Genomic DNA, 20,345 nt, shown 5'->3' on the forward strand with positions numbered 1-20,345 from the left:
CTAAATACAGGTCCTAAAATATAGCCCACTTCATCAGCATTGCCAACTTTATCAAACATAATTGTATTTCAAAAGCAAATGTTTCAAGTTCAAAATTAAAAGTCATTAAAATTTTCAGCAACATATATTGGATTTTCGATTTGAAATGGTGAAAGATAATTAAAAATCATTAAATGTTGTCGTTTCTTTTTTTTCTTCTAATTATTTTATTAAGTTGACAATGCTAGTTATATATTTAGACCAGTGTAATCTAATCAGGAAATAGATTATCAGTGATGAGACATACCCGAGTGACAATGTATTGATTAGACACAATGTAAATATCAATGCATGTTTGTTATCTAATGCCAGCGAGATTTTCGTTTCAGTTTTAGTAGCGGGCTGTGTGTCAATTTTGTTTGTTTGTTATTGTTTTTCTGTTGTTTTTTTTGTAATTTGAATATATAAAAATGAAATAAAAACCGAACTCTGAATATGAATTATACCACATTTGTTCAGCAGTATTAACTTAGAAAATCCTGTTTCTGTGTAACTGGTCCAGCGATCCTTGTGCCTCCCTTGAACCACCAAAACTAATTGTCGGGTATTTTTAGCTACATGCTACTTGTGCGACCAATTAGCCACATTCCTGCCTCCGTTGTACTTCCCCTGTGGGACTGACGGCAATCAACGTGATTAAAACCAACATAGGCAACTCCCCAGCGATGATTGGGTAACCATTGAGCCTTCTCAGTGGCTCCTCTATGCCATCATCGGCGACCAAGGAGGCACAAGGGAGGCAGAAAAATCACCCTGATTGTCGGTAAATTTTGCAATAGAACGTATCTATTACTTGGCGACAATTGGCCGGCTTTTGTGCATCCATTCTGCAACCACAACAATGCTTGTGCCTCCATTTTGCCTCATTTGAGCCACCGTTGAGCAACCAACCTCCTTGGCGACCTTCGTACGACTGTTTTGAACGTGTTCAAAAATTGGCGTTGTCTGAACATTCTGTGTACAACCTTTTCACGACCTAGGCAACCACTCCTTTGAACCTCCAACGGCGACCGGATCAGTTATATGATCGCATAAGAGAGACCCAAAAGTCACCACCCTAGTGTACCGACGCGTCCTCAATCTAGTATCCAAGCCGAACCTACACTCTACACCCTAATCTCATTAATGAGTTGTCACAATAAGGTGACATAAGTCCTTAAGAGCACTTTTTAAAATCATCTCTATTATTGAAAACTAATAATATATACAATGAATTAAGGTTTATAAGATAAACTTGTTCATTGGCGTGTCCAAGCTTGCTGAGTTGGCAGTGTGCAGCCTTCGACAATCATCATTTAATTCACTATTAGGTGTTACACTACATGTTTTATTATCTCGAAGAGTTGTTGGAGGCCCACTCAACCAGAGTGTATTCTCAAGTCTTTATAAAATGGTGTATTTCCCACTGTGTCAAACAATTGTTTGTAACTGACTCAGAGTAATAATCTCTTGCCCTGGGTTCGACACCTAACGGATCCCGGAGACACTGGGAAAAAGTCACCTCGATTTTAATGACAACTCACTTTTTCTTTCCACGTTTTTAAACAGACAGCATGGCCTTAATGCCTTCAAACTAAATTATCCAGACTAAACGGGAGTAGAGTCGGTCATGCAGTCAATCAACGAATCGCTTGTGTAACGAGATTCGGAATCCTCTCTTGTTTACATTTGAACATGTGAGAGTTTCGATTAAGCATTTGAAACGTTTATATAACTTAAAACAAAAGTGTTTTCGTTCAAAATAGTTTCCAACATCGTTCATATCAAACGAATAGGTCGGCAATCCAGTCCTATCCCTTACCAAATTGATAGTATAATGGGAGATAACTCGTGTTGATCTATTTCATTCCTTTTAAATTCGTTGTTGTATTTTTATACGGTATTTTAATTAATTACCTCAATAAATATAAATTTCCTAAAACACAACAGCACATCGAAAAAACATGTTGGTTTTGTTTTTTGTATATGTGTGTTGACAGTTTGCTCTAAGATCATAGTCGAGACTTTGTCTTTTGTGACCATATGCTTTTTTTATTATGTCTGCAAGGTTCAAGTTTGGAACAGAAAATATCACATTTACATAATTGAACAGCTTTATTTTAGAACAAAATAAGAACCATTCATTTTTGTTTTTATTAAACTGGCAATGAGACTTGATTTAAGTATTTCCGTGATGGTGAAATGACTGCATTCTATTTCAAACTTTAAAATTTGCCCAGTTTGCAAGAAATTTACATGTAATTATTTCTATTTAGACGAAAATGAATAAAATATTCTTTGCTTTGTTTTCACAGAAACTGCGTTATTTGGTAATTAAGACTGAAATATTTCATATTGATTTCATTGTTTTCTGTTTTAAGTTTCCTCAAATGATATATCCGATCCTTTTTTTCTTTCTTACTAAACACTGTTCGTACATAATTCATGCACAGTAGCGTATATTCTAGTGTATATATTGCTACTTGTTCTTTGTGGTATAAGTGTATGCAATTTAAACATAATATATACGGATATACGTATAGAAGCTGTCAAAAGCATGTGACCTTCAGTGACAGGTATACAGGTACGACTACCTGTAGATATACATGAGTATCTACCTGCGTTATCAATCAGGGCGATCTCACGCCTTGTAATATAACGTTATTGACCTATATCTCTTTTGTTGATATCAAATACCTGCCGATCCTTGAACCAGGTATTGAATCGATTCCGTGACTACGCAAGACAACACAAATGTTTAACTTCAATTAGTGTACACTGTTTGTTCAGACACAGCTTTAAAGTAACTAATTCATTACGTTTGAGTTAATCAGGTTATAAATCTTCACATATAGAGTATACATTGAGTTTACGCACTTCTATGTGATGATATAGGTATTGAAGCTCGTGTGATAACGTTTCGATTGTTCAGGATATCTCATTTACCGTGCGTGTGTCTTAAAGTTGAAAAGCCAACATTTATGTTTGGGATTTAAATATTCAAGGAATGGACACGAGTGGACGCTCTAGACGATACTAAGTGAGGGTTAAAGGCCTGCATTTAAATGTCTGATGTTTTTGAAAGGTCTTAAGGCATATCACTAAGATATTATCAAAATGGAAAATTACTTTGAAAAAATGCGACGTGAAAATAAGAGTCGAATGAAAGAAACGATGGTGGACAACCGGAGTTATAACGCTAAGGTAAGTAATTGTCAACTGATCTTGTGTCATTGGACTGGTTCCCCGGGGGGTCGGGATTTATGGAGGGGGATGTTGAAGCTGCATGACCCTCCTCCCCTGCCAAACTTCTGAATTGTCATGCATGGTTTCTTTATAAAATTATTTGCGTAGGCTGAGTCCTGCAAATACATATTTACTATACACCCAAGCGTTATGATCCGGAGAAACATTTACACTAGTAACGCTATACTCTAATATGGTTGTGCTGGAAAGAAACTGTTCTATATTACTTATGAAAACTATTTGAACGTTGAAATGATCGTTGATAGTGTTTGGTTAAAAAACGCTTCCATTAAATTTACAAAATAATGTCCAGAAATTGATAAACGGGTATTTGATGAGATGATAAAAAAATAGCCATACATTATTTTAAAAGTATTATTGCACCTGAATTTACGTATACACTGTTCAGCGGATAGGCCACATTGTCATGCCTGTTTAAATTTTCATTTATTCGTCAGCCTAACTAGTTTTACTCAACAATATATTTTCTTTAACTATGAGTTCATCATACTTAATTCCGATACATTGATAAGCTAGAAACCAGAGACGTAACAGGCTAGAGAGAAAGTTCTCCGTCAAAGTTTTCAAGTGTATTCAAAATCCTGGTTTAGTTCCTCGTTTGTTTGATAATCCAAAACCTCTAGAAATTGAAGAGATAAAATCAAAACACGAATTACGAAAAATACTATTCATCATTACAGTCTAAGAAAATCATGCAGATCATTTATCACCACTTACAGATAGACGCCACACAAACAGCATCACACGCAGATATAATTTGTAGACGCCGGCACACCCTGGGCCCGTATTCATGAAACCGTTCTCATACGGATGTATGCATTCTATGCTCAAACAAGTATTCTTGTAACTGGCCTAAATCGATCAAATAGTCCAATGTAAACATCGAAAACAGTATTAGGCTCCAAGTCTCTCTAATCTTCTTCAAAATCATTGACGAAATAAGATATTTTTATCAATTTATAACCAGAAAAAGAAATTGGGCTTGAGCACATATTCTCCCACCCTTCACAGGCGTGTCTCCCGTTTTAGCCGGGAAAGATCAGCTTGTCACCCCCTAGGGGGAGATAACCTCGTGCCGATTAGCACTTGTTCGATTGTGACGTCATTAAAATGCGTCACCGGTAATTGTGACGTCATCAAATGTGAATGACGAAATTCATACCCCAAATATGTTTTTGTTTTCACTATACCGTCGATGGAGTTGTAACTGAAATAAAAGGATGGGAGGAAAACAATCATCCCCTACCTTCAGGGTGTGACAGAGAAATCTCCAACCCTCGGGTGATTTTTTTGGTTATCTTACCCTCGGCAGAGCCTCGGGTTAGACAACCAAAAAACATCACCCCTCGGGTTGGAGATTTCTCTGTCACACCCTCAAGGTATATAGGGGAAGATTCTATTAATCCATGTTTGAGCTTGAAAACAGTTTCATGAATACGGGCCATGTAAATTGACATACACACTTATTTAACGTCATACCAAAGACAGCATAGAAAGACGAGGCTAGCTTTATTTTGATACCGAGCACGCACACCCTTTATAAAGCATTTTGTATAAAGAATATCCGTACACACCTTCCATAAAGCAATGTTTCGTTTCCGCGTCATTAAGTATCGCGTTTCAAACAGGTTTCTTAAATCCGAAAATTCGTTCATTTCCGCATTTTCCTTCTTTTGTTATTTCTTTTTCAAATCGTGTCAAAGTACACAGTACATATACGTTTTTGCTTGTCCTTGATGTATGTTCATAGTGTTTTTCAAAAAGACCTTTAAATGAATTTTAATGTTAAGTTGTGAAATCCGACTGCTAGATCTTACAAACTACAGTGTACTTACGGCTTTGACACCTGCTAGTATTGGTTATATTGAAACACACTACAGGCGTAGTCGGTTAGGCCAAGGCCAATCATTCGGAGGGTAGTTAGTTTTGTCCGCACAGCCATTAACAATTTTACACTTACATAATGCAAAATCATTATTAAATATTTTTATGATCGAACAAGTATGCCACATGTTAAAGTTTTACATGTATAATCGAAGCATTTTGAGATGGTAAGATAGCAACATCGCTAACGCTGTGACATAAGTTGAGCAAATAAGAAACCCAAGTGGTGATGTAATAGCGCTGAACTATGAATAACTCATACGATATTAAAGCTATATCAAAACAAGACAAAATCAATAGGTGCGATGTTTCTGTATAGATATGCCCTCTTAAGAAGGAAGTATATACCGTAGCATTCCCTTTGAAGTACTGGAAGCTGTAATGTAACATGATTCTGATCTAGAAAGCCGTGAATTCTTCAAAAGCAGGTAAAACACAAAAATCCAATAACATGTTGATCAATAATCTACCAACACATCACACACGTCACTTGGGCATAAACCGTTAAACTATATGCGTACACTATATAACCGTCATTCTAACCAAGGTGCATTCCGGATAGACGCTCGCAAATCTCCGATGACTCCGCAACTCTCCATCACGCGTTAGTGTGCGAGTTACGAGCCACCCGAGGAGTTCCGATTGTCGTTTTGGGAGTAAAACTCGGAACTTATCGTAGGTTTACCATTATGGAGAGCGTTTAAGGATCCCTTTTCTACTGTACCTCCATTTTCCTATATATACAGTTAATTACCTCCCCTTCACTTCCGTTTAGATATAACTGTAGCACAGTTTGGACAGGACGCTTCTGTTGACAGGGTATCTCAGTCGGTTAGAGCGGTAGTACAAAAATATATATATATCAACCTGAAGTCTAGGGTTCGAATCCCGGTCTATTCTCGCTAAATGTTTACACTCAGGACACTGTTGTTTGTTAATTATATTTTGTTTATTTCATCTTGATTATTTTTCATGAAAGTCCAACAAGGTATAATCGGGTTTTNGGGGGGGGAAGTTTTCAACACTTGCAGTGTAGTTCCATTTTTTTGCAGTGCTATGGGGAGTCTTAAACGCCTTACTTAATTCGGCAGTTTATACTCTTTTACCTGGAGTGTGTAAAATATATTGATTTGAGCTAGTGAACAATGTACAAGCATTTATAGTATATTGTTGTTTCTTTCTCTATGTTTTACTCAAACTCCATAGCTATCGATTTTCAAAAATCAATACATGTATCGAATCAATTACATACATTAATATATTGATTATATTTTTATTCTGATGTGCTGTAAAAGAGAAACATAAAAGTTACATGTAACAGCAATGCTCCATGGATCGAAGTTAAAAAACATCCGTTCGTGAAAAAATGGAGAACCCTCCCTCCGGAACGAAGGTTCCAGACACGGCTTTAATATCAGTGATGAAAGGATGTTTGATTTTATATTGTGATGCGTAAATTCATCATGCAGCGTGAAAAATTGCTGAAAATAATCACTGAAAATCAAAAGGTTGAAGTATTTGCTACCTGAGCAAATTGACATTTGCTGGTGAAGTTATGAATGATGAAAATCAACAACAGGATAGCTGACAGTAGCACGAATACCTACTGTCAATAGATATATTCTGTTATATAGCACGTGGCATGCCCCTGTGACATCACACATCGCCTTTGAGACCTCCCACCTCTCCCTTTCAGCTTAATTTGTATGTGCCCTGCAATTCGAAACTTTCTTTATGTACGTATATATCTACAAAGATTAATTGTTGAGAATGTTAAGCAATGAAAAGCTTTTCAAGTATACGTCCTGAGAGTCGAAACCCTAATCGATAGGGGGATAAATCCTGTTTGATGGGATTTTAATTCAACTTAAATCTAGTTAGGTAGGAAATATTGATGTACGGGTAAAGGATAGTACTCGACACAGATAAATACCATCCTAGTTTATGTTACCACACAGATATTGGTATGATAAGATCTGGCCTATCTGTTTATACCTTATGGTATGTGTGGACTCGAGAAATATAAAGGTATGCATGGTATATAAATGTAGACAATACATATAACTTCACAAATAAATTCTAATCATGAACAACCAAGAACGAACTATTCCGTCTTTGCGTATTGCAGAGTTATCTTCTCTTGTGAGCAGGTATTGATTGTTACGTCATTGGTTTGTGTGAGAAAATTACATCGTTTTCTCAAAAATTGATGATGTTACTCTCACAAATCAATGACGTAACAATCAATACCCGCTCACAAGAGAAGATAACTCTGCAATTCGAAAAGACGGAAATATACAAGTACTGTTCTTCTCTATGTCAGGGCTGCAAAACGAAAATATACAAGTACTGTTCTTCTCTATGTCAGAGCTGCCTTAGCCTTCACATGCGTACCAAAGTTTTATACAGCCCATTAGAGTCCATAGATTAGCCATTACATACTTTACCAAGTTTTGGTCCTCACTATTGTTATACAACCCAGTCCATACCTTAGTCTGTAGAGTCAAATATTAGTCCATGCATAGACCTATGCAACACTTTTTTCAATACATTAAAAAAAACTTTGAATAAGTTTTGAGCCCATATGCAAATGTAGTCCCAATCGGAAACCGTCGGCACTCTCCGTAAACGAGAAAATATTTCTCATTTACGGAAAGCGCCGAAGTTTCCCGACTGGTTTAAGTCCATCTTTTTGGGCAAAGGTATTGTTTCAAAACTGGCCTCACTATTGTACGATCTTCCACTGAAACAACTCAAACTAGTCCTTTTCTCATCCTGCTACATGTAACCCTAGATTCAGTTAATGTCTGATAAAATTTAAAATATATTTTGTCCATTACCTTTTCCTATAGAACACAATTTCAGTCAACATCTTTAAATCACCTTAATCCCTATATCTCATCCTGCTAAAAACAAACTGTGTCCATGCATTTAGGGCTTTAAAACACATTTCAGTCTTTATCAAGTCACGATATTAGTCTATACATCGCATTATCAGTCAACAGTTTAGCATGCTAACGCATATTTAGTCCACATTTATGCATTCCACTTAGTTCCTACCATTATCCTGCTAAACACAAATTTAGTCTTTAAAGATGAAAGATTAGTCTATACCTTAGTCTAGATTTAGTCTATACCTTAGTCTAGATTTAGTCTTTACATCAGCCTTATCTATGAATCCACTATTTAGTCCGTACCTTAGCCTATGAACTACACATGCATGTATACCTTCGTAATTTTCATGCTTGAGCTAAATTTCGTGAATATGTACTTTTAAAAGGTTCATATTGAAGGGTGTATTATTTTGAAAATAGGTACGGATTATTTTTTTTCATTTTAAGCGTTTTGTTACACACGTGTAAGATAAGCATCAGTTGTGCGTTTGATGCAATAACAACTTAGCACTAAGATTCTGCTGATCTTGCTCATTACGGGAACAATAAAATAAGTACCGGTATCTCGGTCGGTCCTCATTGTGTAGTCGATGCACATTCCGGATCAATTAAATATCAAATAATTATTCTAATCAACGGTGGAGGTCTTTGGTGGTGTCAACTTTATTCTTTACAAAACGACAGCTAAAACGGGACGCTATTCCAGGTATTCGTGCTTTAGGAACAAAAGCACCCGATTATTGAGCTGTGTAGAGTTTCATAAGCTTTAACATATATTTAAGTTACATTGTAATATACAATAACTTTCAACATTATTGAAACTGGTAAAGAAAACAGAAAAGTTTTCAGATTTGGCAAAATGACCACCACTATAAAGCGTCAATAAAATGATATGAGAAAAAAATCAAACATCAAAAGTTATATATATGTTTTAGAAATTTAAGCTTCCCAGTAGAGTTACAAAATACACGGTCCAAATTATTAATTGAATAAGGAAGATTCTAAAAGCCGATATGCTGAGTGTGCGGATTGATTCACATAGTTTGTGGTCTCGAACAACAAAGAAACATATTTAATGATATAATAGTAATGTTGACAATCTTCCAAATGATTTACATTTTAGACTATGGTTTGTTTATTGGGTGCCAGCCGGCCTTATGATGGAGTGATAATTGCTAATCACAGTTCAGTAGTGTATGTACATGCAGTGTATAACGCTAGACGATAGGATTTTTTGTATGAAGCGTTATTGTACAACATAAATATAAATAATCATGATAATATAATTATCATTCATATGTTTCCAACTTAAGGACATACCTATTGTTACTGGCAAACAAAGTGTGTTCACGTGAAGGGGGGAGGGGTACGTGAACAAGGCTTATCGAAATACTTACGGGAAGGTGCAAACTATTTTTTTGGGAACGATGTGAAATGCTAATGCTCAACATGACATGTTGTGAAAGATTGTGTAAAGTGGAACCTCGTTAATCCGGTCTTCTTGAATTCCGGAGCTGTTCGGTTTATTTGAGTTCAAATTTTCTTCGCCAGTGGGTATAAGGGTCCAACGTTGATTATGATGATCCATCTCCGATGATGAGGGTCCACATGTGGGTCTGCGTCTGGCTAAATGTAGCCCGAGTACCCGGGCTACTGGTTATGGGCATCCAGCTTTTGTTATAAAGGGGTCTAGTTGTTGTTGTGGGGGCTCACCAGATAGTTTTAGGGTCCAAATGTTAATTTTAGGGTTAAACTTTTCATTTTATAATCCAAATGTTGATGTTAGGGTCAAACTGTTATCATAAGGGTCCAAGTGTGGTTACTGTAGAATCATTTATTTTCGTTGGGCTATAATTACGTAGTTTTCATATATCTACTGGCCTGTTTCAAGGACATGATATTTTGCTGATTCCTGATTTTCCCCTATTTATATCATACCTTTATGCATTCGTGGGGATTTAATATCGTGGATTTTTGTTATCCACGAAATAAACGAAATTTAATGTCCCACGAAAATTTATGATTTTTCAGTATTAGAGTCCAACTTGTTTTCCTCAAGTGTCGAGACAGTCCGAGATCCAATGTACAGTTTACTATGCCCTGTAGGAGATGGACAACAGTACTAGTAAGGATATAGAAGACGAATTCCACTTCATTCTAAAATGCCCCTCCTTCACCGAACTAAGAAGTAAATATATTAAATTATGTTATCGTGTTAAAGCCCCTGTCTATGAATTAATCAAATTATTATCAACCGGTAATACTTAAGAATTAACTAACCTGGGTAAGTTCATATATCATGTATGTTTTCTATACGTTCTACTCCGTTGGCTTCTAGCTAGTTTGATTGCAAGCTATTAGTTCATAAAAACACCTGTATTTAAATTATAAATTCCATATGCTGATTGTATCTTACAGCCTGAGCTGATTTTGAATGTGCATAATGACATTTTCTTTTGAATTGATGAGAGGTATATGCTCAAGATGTAATAAAGAATTTGAATTTGAATTTGAATTTAGTAAAGGCAATCTCTAACACAGGGTCTTATAACGTTTGTCTATCTTGGTTTCGAGAATGCCTAGCAGGTTATTGATTTTATTGGTACAAGTAATCAATACTAGACATTCAATACGCTGGCATATTAGCTTTAAAGATTTATTAAACGTAAATTGGATATTAGCTTTCGTGTTTATCCTGATGGGGGATATTTGATTTCTGAAAACAAACTGAATTTAACAACCAATAATTGAAATATAGTTCCGTCGGGGCATTTAATATTTAAATACCACGATAATTAGGTGTCATAAAATGTTGATTTATAGATGACAAGTTATAACTAGTTAAGGTAGATATAGATGTACATATAATACAGGGTTACAGATCGTAAGATGGGTGCGATAGGGACTACAATCCCACTATCTCTATCTTCGAAATCGAAATGTGACGTTCTCGATATCTCGATATATCGATGCTCTCGATATATCGATATCTTTCAATATTCAAGTTGACGTTTGTCTTTCACCTTTGTGTTTGTTTGATGTTTTGGCGACCATTTATACTAAACTAGTATGCGATATCGAGAGAAGGAATCTTGAATTTCGAAAATTACTGCCATTTTTACTTTAGGTGCTGGCATGCAAATTAAGAGTAAATGAATCTTTACCAACATCAATGAGCATTGAGTCTATCTGGTCGGAACTGGAACCCACAGTGTCGTTATGAAATTCGGGAATAAAGACTGAGATAAATGAGCTTTTGTCGCTATCTAGGGATTGTTGCTTTGGTTGGATAGGGCAGTGTCAATAAATTCAGGCATAAAAGCATAGAAAACAGTCCTCTTCGTCATATAGGGAAATAATTCCTTTGGTCGGATCGGACAGGAGTCGGTTAACTTAGAAATATAGACGAAATTTGTCATTATATCGGAGACTGGTTCTTTTAGTCGGATAGGGCAGTGTCGTTAATAAATTCAGGCATAAAACCATGAAAAACAGTCCTCTTCGTCATCAAGGGAACTAATTGCCTTGGTCGGATCGCACGGGAGTCGGTAAAGTGATGAATAAAGACAGGGAAATTAGCCTTTTCGTCGTCTGTACAATATCCGTTATCAGGTTTATACGAAACCCTGTTTTACGCACGTGGATAATATGTTGATTTTGATGATTTGTTAAAATCTTGAATAAACTGCCGACAGAATAGCGATGCTATATTTACATATATTTGAATCTAATGGGAACTTAGCGATTTAAAGGCCGATTGACTTCCGTCGATAATGTGTAATGGGCGACAAGGGTTCATTTAAAATTACTTTACATTTTGAGTAAACTTACGGTGTTGTCACGGACGGTAACGCAATGTGATACCATATTTACAAGTGTCACACAAGTACAGCTCCTCGTCCTGGTGACAGCTCGTTCATGTCCATACATTACAATCGTAGGTATTGGCTATATATTGCTGACACAATATTGATTTGGTGTCGCGTAAATGCTGTACAGCTTCAACAATAATTGTCTTAAACCAGGCCTGACTTGGGATACCGGGTGAAGTTCACGCATATCTTCATTCAATAATTTTGTGACACACTAGAAATCCAAATACTCTCGTGGTCGCTAATCCATACACAGTCGTTTCCGAAATATAATCCGGAATGAAATATAATTCACATATATACATGTTGTTATGTATACATATATGCTACACCCTATGCAGATACATGCGGTATTATTTATATTTTTATTTCCATTCCTTAATTTATCGGAATAAAGATCCAATATATATATACATGAGCAGTGGTATTTACTTACATAAGTAAAGATATATTTATAAACGGTATCCGTTCAGTTAAAGGTCATTGCCAGGTCAGGGATCTGTTAACAATAAGACAAGTTCGGATACATGTACATTGAGTTTAATGTAGACTATAGATTCAGTAAAGATTCAAGGGTAATGGTACATGTACCAGGGTCATTTAAATGTTTCGTCCATTGGCTGTTAAAATTCTCTATTATTTCCCTCTAGATAATTTGCTTACCGATTTCCATGGCTATTTTAATGTACATTTAAGAAAATAATAAATGGAGTGTATAGTTAGAGTTATGATATCAAATTATTCAAGCTTCACTCCCGGAAAACGTCTTACATTTTCTAATTAGAAGATCAAGGATTTGGAAGACCGACAAAATTATCCGGAATATATTTTACTTTTGTAATTATTTCTAATGTGGTAAAAAAATGTTCTTTAATTTTATTTTACTGTTCGATTAAGGAATAATCCATACCTTTAGATGCTGTCTATAAAATTGTTTCGGAGTTCTCTTTTTTATTAATATTGTTTGCACTATTCCGTCTTTTCGTATTGAAGAGTTACCTGCTCTTGTGAGCAGGTATTGATTGTTACGTCATTTGTTCGTGGGAGTAACGTCATCAGTTTTTGAAAAAACGACGTAATTTTCTCACACAAACCAATGACGTAGCAATCAATATCTGCTCACAAGAGAAGATAACTCTGCAATACGCAAAGACGGAATACAAAGTAAGAAAGAAATGCATTGACCGCACTCTATTCATTTAAGTAATGGTATCAAATAATAGCTTAAGATTTTGCTAACAATATTACATTTGCTTGTAATAGACATATTGGTGTCCAATTATTCATAGCTTTCTGAAGGTAAGACATCACTAGTCTCTACTAATTACTCAAAACCTGCGTATTTTTACATTACAGCCAAAGAATCCGCACACCAAGATCACGGAGATAAGTCTCGAGGACGAGACTTTGACACTATGGAGACCCGCGGTGGACAACAACCAGTACTGCCTCATACCAGAAAACATCGACCAGGGAGACTGGGAACATTTCCGACCGCTGTACTACCATAAATTCGACTGCATCAGCAGTGCTCTCCCCTTTGATGACGCAATTCCGGTGATTGCAAACCAAGCGACCACCCTCGTCCCCACGCATGACTATTCTATACTAAGGGACTACCCTCGTATCCGGGGTTTGTGGTATCAACCAGAAAAGGCTGACATAATCAGCATCGATGACGAGTCTCGTGTTGGTAACATAAAGTTTTCCATTTTCTTCCCGCGCTCTGACCACGATCATTTGATAAGCAAGCTGAACATGTACTATCTAGAGGTTATGGACTACGAGTCAGACGACAAGTCTGTGTCTCGTTTTCTTCTGACGAAAAACGAATACCCCGATCTGCCCATCTACGATACAAATAAACCGGGCGGACCGGTGTTTATAGAAAAACATGACACTTTAGACGGTGTCTTGGAAACATACTACTTCCTGCGCATCTGTACCAGCTACACTGGGCGGATAATGGAACACGAGGTCGAGTTTATGTTAGAAGAAGATCCGTGGCCTCTATGTCAAATATCATCAGTGACGCACAAACCGTTCAATGCACCAGTGAACTTACTAGCTTCGAATGAGAACTTGGATGTAGAAACGTGCGTTAAATTAAACACGCGATTCCAGGCCTCGACCTGGGAGGATACATTAGCAGGTCTGTTTGCATGGTCACTCAGAACACACCTGCCCTGGCTTGTCTACGAAAGACTTCATGATAACATCAAAGGAACGGTAACTCTCACCGCCATGACGTCCCCATTGGAGACCATTTCCGCCCCGCGTAGAGCATTCGTGTGCAGTCGGAAGTTGGATTTGCTCATTGAATTGAATCCCTTTATCATGAAATGCCAAAACGACAAAGACTTACAAGATCTCAAGAATTTGTTCTGTTCACTTCACGAATGCGATGACGCATGCCCAGTAGTAAGTGTACGACAGCTTGACATGTGTGGCGTCATGCCTCCATATTTGTGTCTACTAGAGCGCGTGATTGCTAGCAACTACATCCCTCTCCGGCGTGAGATCGTGACGGCCATGTTGCCGTGGTCTGTGCTAGCTTTTTACTTTAGAGATTTGAAGATCGACAGCTGTCGAAAAATGATCGCATTCATCAGTCAGGTTGACGGAATTTGCCAGGAATTTCCCGGTGACTTTACCTACCCTCTAACTAGTACTCAAGACTTTAACTGCAATCTTACAATGGACTACACGGAGAAAACCTCTGGGTTCGAATCTCTTTCCTCTGTCGCTGACCTTGATGCCGACAGTGACGAAAGCGTAAAATATGGTGAAAGTTAACATCGTACTCCTTGTATGTGCCAAGGAGGGGACACGTCTCAGCATAGTTCAGAAAGTGTTTGCGTGTGTCAGGAAGAAGACTCGGGGGTTATTTCCCTTAACAATTTAAAACCGCGGACATGTGTCAAGAAGGAGGAATAAGGTCTATTTCTTTTAGTTGATAAAAAAGCGCTGAATAGGACAGGAGAACCAACGGTTATTTCTCTTACGGTTAAAAACCCACGGATCAGACAGTACCATTACTGATAACTTATATTTACCATTCAGTTAAAACAACGTGTCGTGCGTAATAATTGACAGTTATGAAAACGTTGACGTATGTCGTAGAGGAGGAATTAGAGGTTATTTCCGCCGACAGCTTTGAAACTGGGGAGAAGAGGGAGTGACAGGGCGGAGGAATCGTGGGATATCTTCTTGGTAGTAATGAAAGATTGGCATGTGTCGGAGCAGAGGATTTCGGCTTGTTTTTCATGATAGTAAAACAAATTTGGGTGATGTGCCGAGAGAATGAAAACTTATGGTCCGTCTGCACAATTTGATATTGAACGGTATTGTTGACACAATAGGTCTCATTATAATAAATTCACAAACAAAATACGGCATGTTCTTTAAATTAGCAACCGGTGAAAATCAAATATTTTGAGCCAGGAGTTTGATGTAAAACAACAGATGTGGTTAAAAATAAAGAGGAGATGAATTAATATAAGCTTATAGCTTGTTTTCTGATCCTCGTTGCATCTGTACTGTATTGTAATGTAGTGTGCAAGTGATGAAATAAAATATTGTTTAAACCAAAAATAAAACTATCATAGTATAGAATGATAAGGAAGGGAGGTAAATCTTTGCCTTATAGTCTGTCAAGGAATTACTTGAACCTATCGATGACAAAGGGAGGTAATTCGCCACTCTCCTTTCTCGTCATCTGTTTGGCTATTTGCTATTACAATTAAGAGTAATAACGAAGGATGGTGTCGCTCCAATATCTGACCATTTTTATTTTTTATTTTCTCGTTGGTGCAAATGATATCTGACAAATATGATCTAAAAAAAGTGAAGAGTGAACGTTGCTCGAACCTCATCGTTAGTCAGGCTATTTTCACCATTCTGTGATGGGAGGTAACTCATTCTCAGTTCTCATCGTTTTCAACAACAACAGTTATAGCAAGGGGATGTAACTCATTCTCAGTTCTCATCGTTCTCAACAACTTATAGCAAGGGGAGTTAACTCATTATCTCTTAATAACTCCTGACTTATTTTGCATGTATTTTAAGATCAACTGTAGGCGTGTAGGACAGGCAATATATTGCTAATATGCGTCAGGTTATATAGGGATTGGAAGTGTAATCCTTCAGTTAGTGTGAAACTTTTTTTTTCAATTTGGTGTGATAACTAATATGCGATTGCATTATATTCTCAGTGTGAGGGATGTTTTCTCATTTAAGGATATACATGTATGTACGTCACATTATTAATCAAACATATTCTCACTTACCGAAGAGTTCCAAACTATTTAATTGAAATAAGTTGATAAATTAAATCTGAAAACAAGAATGCAGTCAAAGGCAGCTACTGGACACATTTCTGAATTTAAGTCATTTTTATAAGGGTGCATGTGGTTAACTCTATTTGTTATACCATTGCATGAAGTTCATCCAATGCTTAGTTTTACTTGTGAGTTATTTTTCCAAACCTTATATAAGGGCAATATTCTTGAATACTATTGACAAAATGTGGCAGTAAATTGAGGTTTTGTTGTATTTATACTTAATAAAGATAGAACAACTGATAATGATGTGTCAATTTTATTTTGTTATAAGATATGCAAAATATAAAAAAAAATATTCTTATTTGGCGATGAAATATAACAGTGGAATATCAAAATTATATACGTGATGATTGACACAAGAAACATTTATAACATTTTTGCGATAAAAGTGCACTTTTAAAATGACACTTTAACTGAAGTGTTTAGTTTATTGTATATGATATCGAATATAATACTAGAATCATGATAACCTATATTGGTATAATGTAACCTTCAAATTAGATACAGGTTATCCCCCTTTGATCGAAATCTACACTTTGTCAAAGTTGTTGCATACTGCTATAGGGTATACTTGTCGAGACAAGAAATGTACCACGATATTCGGATATAACATATACCATGATTTGTTTTATTGTGAACAGATAGAACCACTATATTTGAATCACAATATGTTACATACCACGAAGTCTGTATCACGACATAATACGAACCACGATATATATGTATGTACAACAATATGATATTTACCACGATCTCTGTACCGCGATATTATCTAATCACGATATGGAAGAACCACGATATCCGTATCATCATATGATACCACGTTATCTGTATCGCGATATGTTAACGTACCACAATATCTGTATCACGATATGATAGGTACATGAACCACGAGATCTGTATCACGATATGATAAGAATCATGATATGATACTAACCACACTATCTGTATCACGATACTATATATGTATTGTGACATGAAAAGTTCCACGATATCTGTCTTTTCGATGATACAGTTTGATAGAACTACGATTTTTTATTGCGATATGACACATACCGCGATATTTGTATTTTGACGATACATCTAATTTGGTACATTAAAAAACAACTGATGAAGATGATAATATTAAAGCACTGACTAATGATAGTTTCCATAGTTACATTGTATTAATGACCATCTCGTAATATATATACCAGACATAATTATACCACCTTTCCTTATTGAGTTTTGACAACTATTCAGTAGAATTAACTCCTCTACATAAGCACTGAGCATATGTTTCTATCGATTGATTTCTATCGATTGAAATCATAAGCATCAATATAAATATGTTTGAAAAAAATATACATGTAGTATGCTGCATTAAAATGATAATTTCAGCTCGATATTAATCAAAACGGTGAATTTTAACTTAAAACTGTACATGAGGTTGGATGAATAGATTTGAGACCGGAAATCTCAAACCGGAAGTATCAAACCGGAAGTCTCAAAGACTCAGTTGACCTGAAGTCGTAAGAGAGCCTACAGAAAGACCGTAAAAGTGTCTGAAACTGATAACAGGTAATTTTACAGACTGTGATAGGGAAATTGAGTATACTATCAACAATAAGAAATATGAAATGAAGCATGTCTGCGATACATTAATGATATAAAAACACTGCGCATAACATACAAGCAAAAATAATTTTAACATCAAAATGATAAAAAAAATAAAAGATTCATGTACATCATTAACTTCCTACTGCATCGTCGAAGATGAACAATCCAAACAATGGCATCAAATGATTAAAGACAAAATCACGTGTTTTATTAAGGATCTCTGTTCCATTGCATACTAGACACTAAGAGAAATCCTTTGAAGATTTCATACAAACATTAACCTCCCCTTGACTTCGGTTTTGGATATAACAATAGCAAGCTTGATCCAGAAAATCACCGCTAATCAGATAACTCAGCTGGTTAGAGCGAACGTAGTTTTATCAGAGTTTCGTGAGGTGTATGTTTCTTTTCAGTAATAATCAAATAAAGCTATAGTTTGGATACTGTAATGCCGGTAAAAAAAATGCATTTTTGGCAGTGGTACGGGGATCCTTAAAATTGAAATATTTTAAGATTGTGGATGTTTAAAAAATCAAGAAAGGTCACAATAACGATTCATACCGCCATGATACTTATGTTAGGGAGTACAATTACTGTCTTACTGTATACAGACATTTGAAAAATAATTTCCTGTTAAATTTATGTCACTTCCTCTATCATCTAACATATATATATATATATTTATTGTATACCCTTTTTAGGGATTTTGAACATCTGAATCAAATAGATCTACATGATAACAAATGACATGACCAGCATTAGCTCCCTTGTTTATAACGGAGAGATCCTTTTTCCGTTATAGAGATGTTTTGATTGAAAAGGAAATGGTAAAAAATATATTTCTTTTATATATAACTCTTTCCTTTCATAAATCGGAAAGCAACACACACAAAAAGAACGGAAAATTCGGAAAAATTGGAACTCTTCTTCTTTGGAGTAATAGCACTGTGAGCTTGTACTCTTTAACTTAATTTGAGGATAGTAACTGTGGTTTTTTTTTAACATTTCTATTGGTTTTAATTGATATTTTCATTTCACAAAGTCAGGTCCTAAGATTGTGAAAAGCCGTGTTAAGTTTGTTTTAAACCTACACAATTTAAGAACTATTTAAGAAATATCTTTAAGGAGGCTCCACCCTTTCGGAATTAGCCAGCAGAATTCAATGAAAGTTTCACATAATGGTTATGTCACTATGTAGAGATGATTTTATGAAAATCTAAGCATTCCGATAAACTGGGTATTTTTTTGTAAAAAATACCGAAATATTGATTTTTTGTCAAATTCAACACTTTTACATTTTTTGAGCGTGTGGCATTGTTCAAAACTATAACAACAATAAAATTATGAAAAGAAACATTGCTAATCAACCCTACAAATATTTTATTTATCATAAAATATCTACAACATGTTACAAAAAGCGTTTTTTATTGAAATTGTATGGATAACAGTTACTAGATACAAGCTAAAAGCAAACAGGACACACAGTTTCATACAAAAAGACTGAAATACAGACATTTGAAAAATAATTTCCTGTTAAATTTATGTCACTTCCTCTATTATCTAACATATATATATATATATTTATTGTATACCCTTTTTAGGGATTTTGAACATCTGAATCAAATAGATCTACATGATAACAAATGACATGACCAGCATTAGCTCCCTTGTTTATAACGGAGAGATCCTTTTTCCGTTATAGAGATGTTTTGATTGAAAAGGAAATGGTAAAAAATATATTTCTTTTATATATAACTCTTTCCTTTCATAAATCGGAAAGCAACACACACAAAAAGAACGGAAAATTCGGAAAAATTGGAACTCTTCTTCTTTGGAGTAATAGCACTGTGAGCTTGTACTCTTTAACTTAATTTGAGGATAGTAACTGTGGTTTTTTTTTAACATTTCTATTGGTTTTAATTGATATTTTCATTTCACCAGAATTCAATGAAAGTTTCACATAATGGTTATGTCACTATGTAGAGATGATTTTATGAAAATCTAAGCATTCCGATAAACTGGGTATTTTTTTGTAAAAAATACCGAAATATTGATTTTTTGTCAAATTCAACACTTTTACATTTTTTGAGCGTGTGGCATTGTTCAAAACTATAACAACAATAAAATTATGAAAAGAAACATTGCTAATCAACCCTACAAATATTTTATTTATCATAAAATATCTACAACATGTTACAAAAAGCGTTTTTTATTGAAATTGTATGGATAACAGTTACTAGATACAAGCTAAAAGCAAACAGGACACACAGTTTCATACAAAAAGACTGAAAAATTGAACCAAATGCACACAAAGTCTTTATAATTAATTTATTTTACATTTTACAATAATTTTGATCCTGATGAGAGTTGTCTACCTTGAAAAAAACCGGAACTTTTTGCAGAGGGATAGAATTTATACAATGACACTTATTTTCTTTACTATACCAAAAAACGACGGAAGTAATTTA

The 20,345-nt window shown here is 35.5% G+C and overlaps 1 protein-coding gene across 1 annotated transcript; it reads left to right on the plus strand.

Moving 5' to 3' along the window:
* The first annotated feature begins 2,786 nt into the window (after positions 1–2,786).
* On the plus strand, positions 2,787–18,628 carry LOC110440492. The gene is made up of 2 exons (XM_021483605.1): positions 2,787–3,222; positions 13,292–18,628. Exons 1-2 carry the CDS (start codon positions 3,136–3,138, stop codon positions 14,729–14,731), a joined length of 1,527 nt encoding a protein of 508 aa, XP_021339280.1. The 5' UTR covers positions 2,787–3,135; the 3' UTR covers positions 14,732–18,628.
* Positions 18,629–20,345: the final 1,717 nt, after the last annotated feature.

Source organism: Mizuhopecten yessoensis, unplaced genomic scaffold (genome assembly GCF_002113885.1).
Source record: "Mizuhopecten yessoensis strain PY_sf001 unplaced genomic scaffold, ASM211388v2 scaffold11183, whole genome shotgun sequence".
In the NCBI taxonomy this organism is placed as follows: Eukaryota; Metazoa; Mollusca; class Bivalvia; order Pectinida; family Pectinidae; genus Mizuhopecten; species Mizuhopecten yessoensis.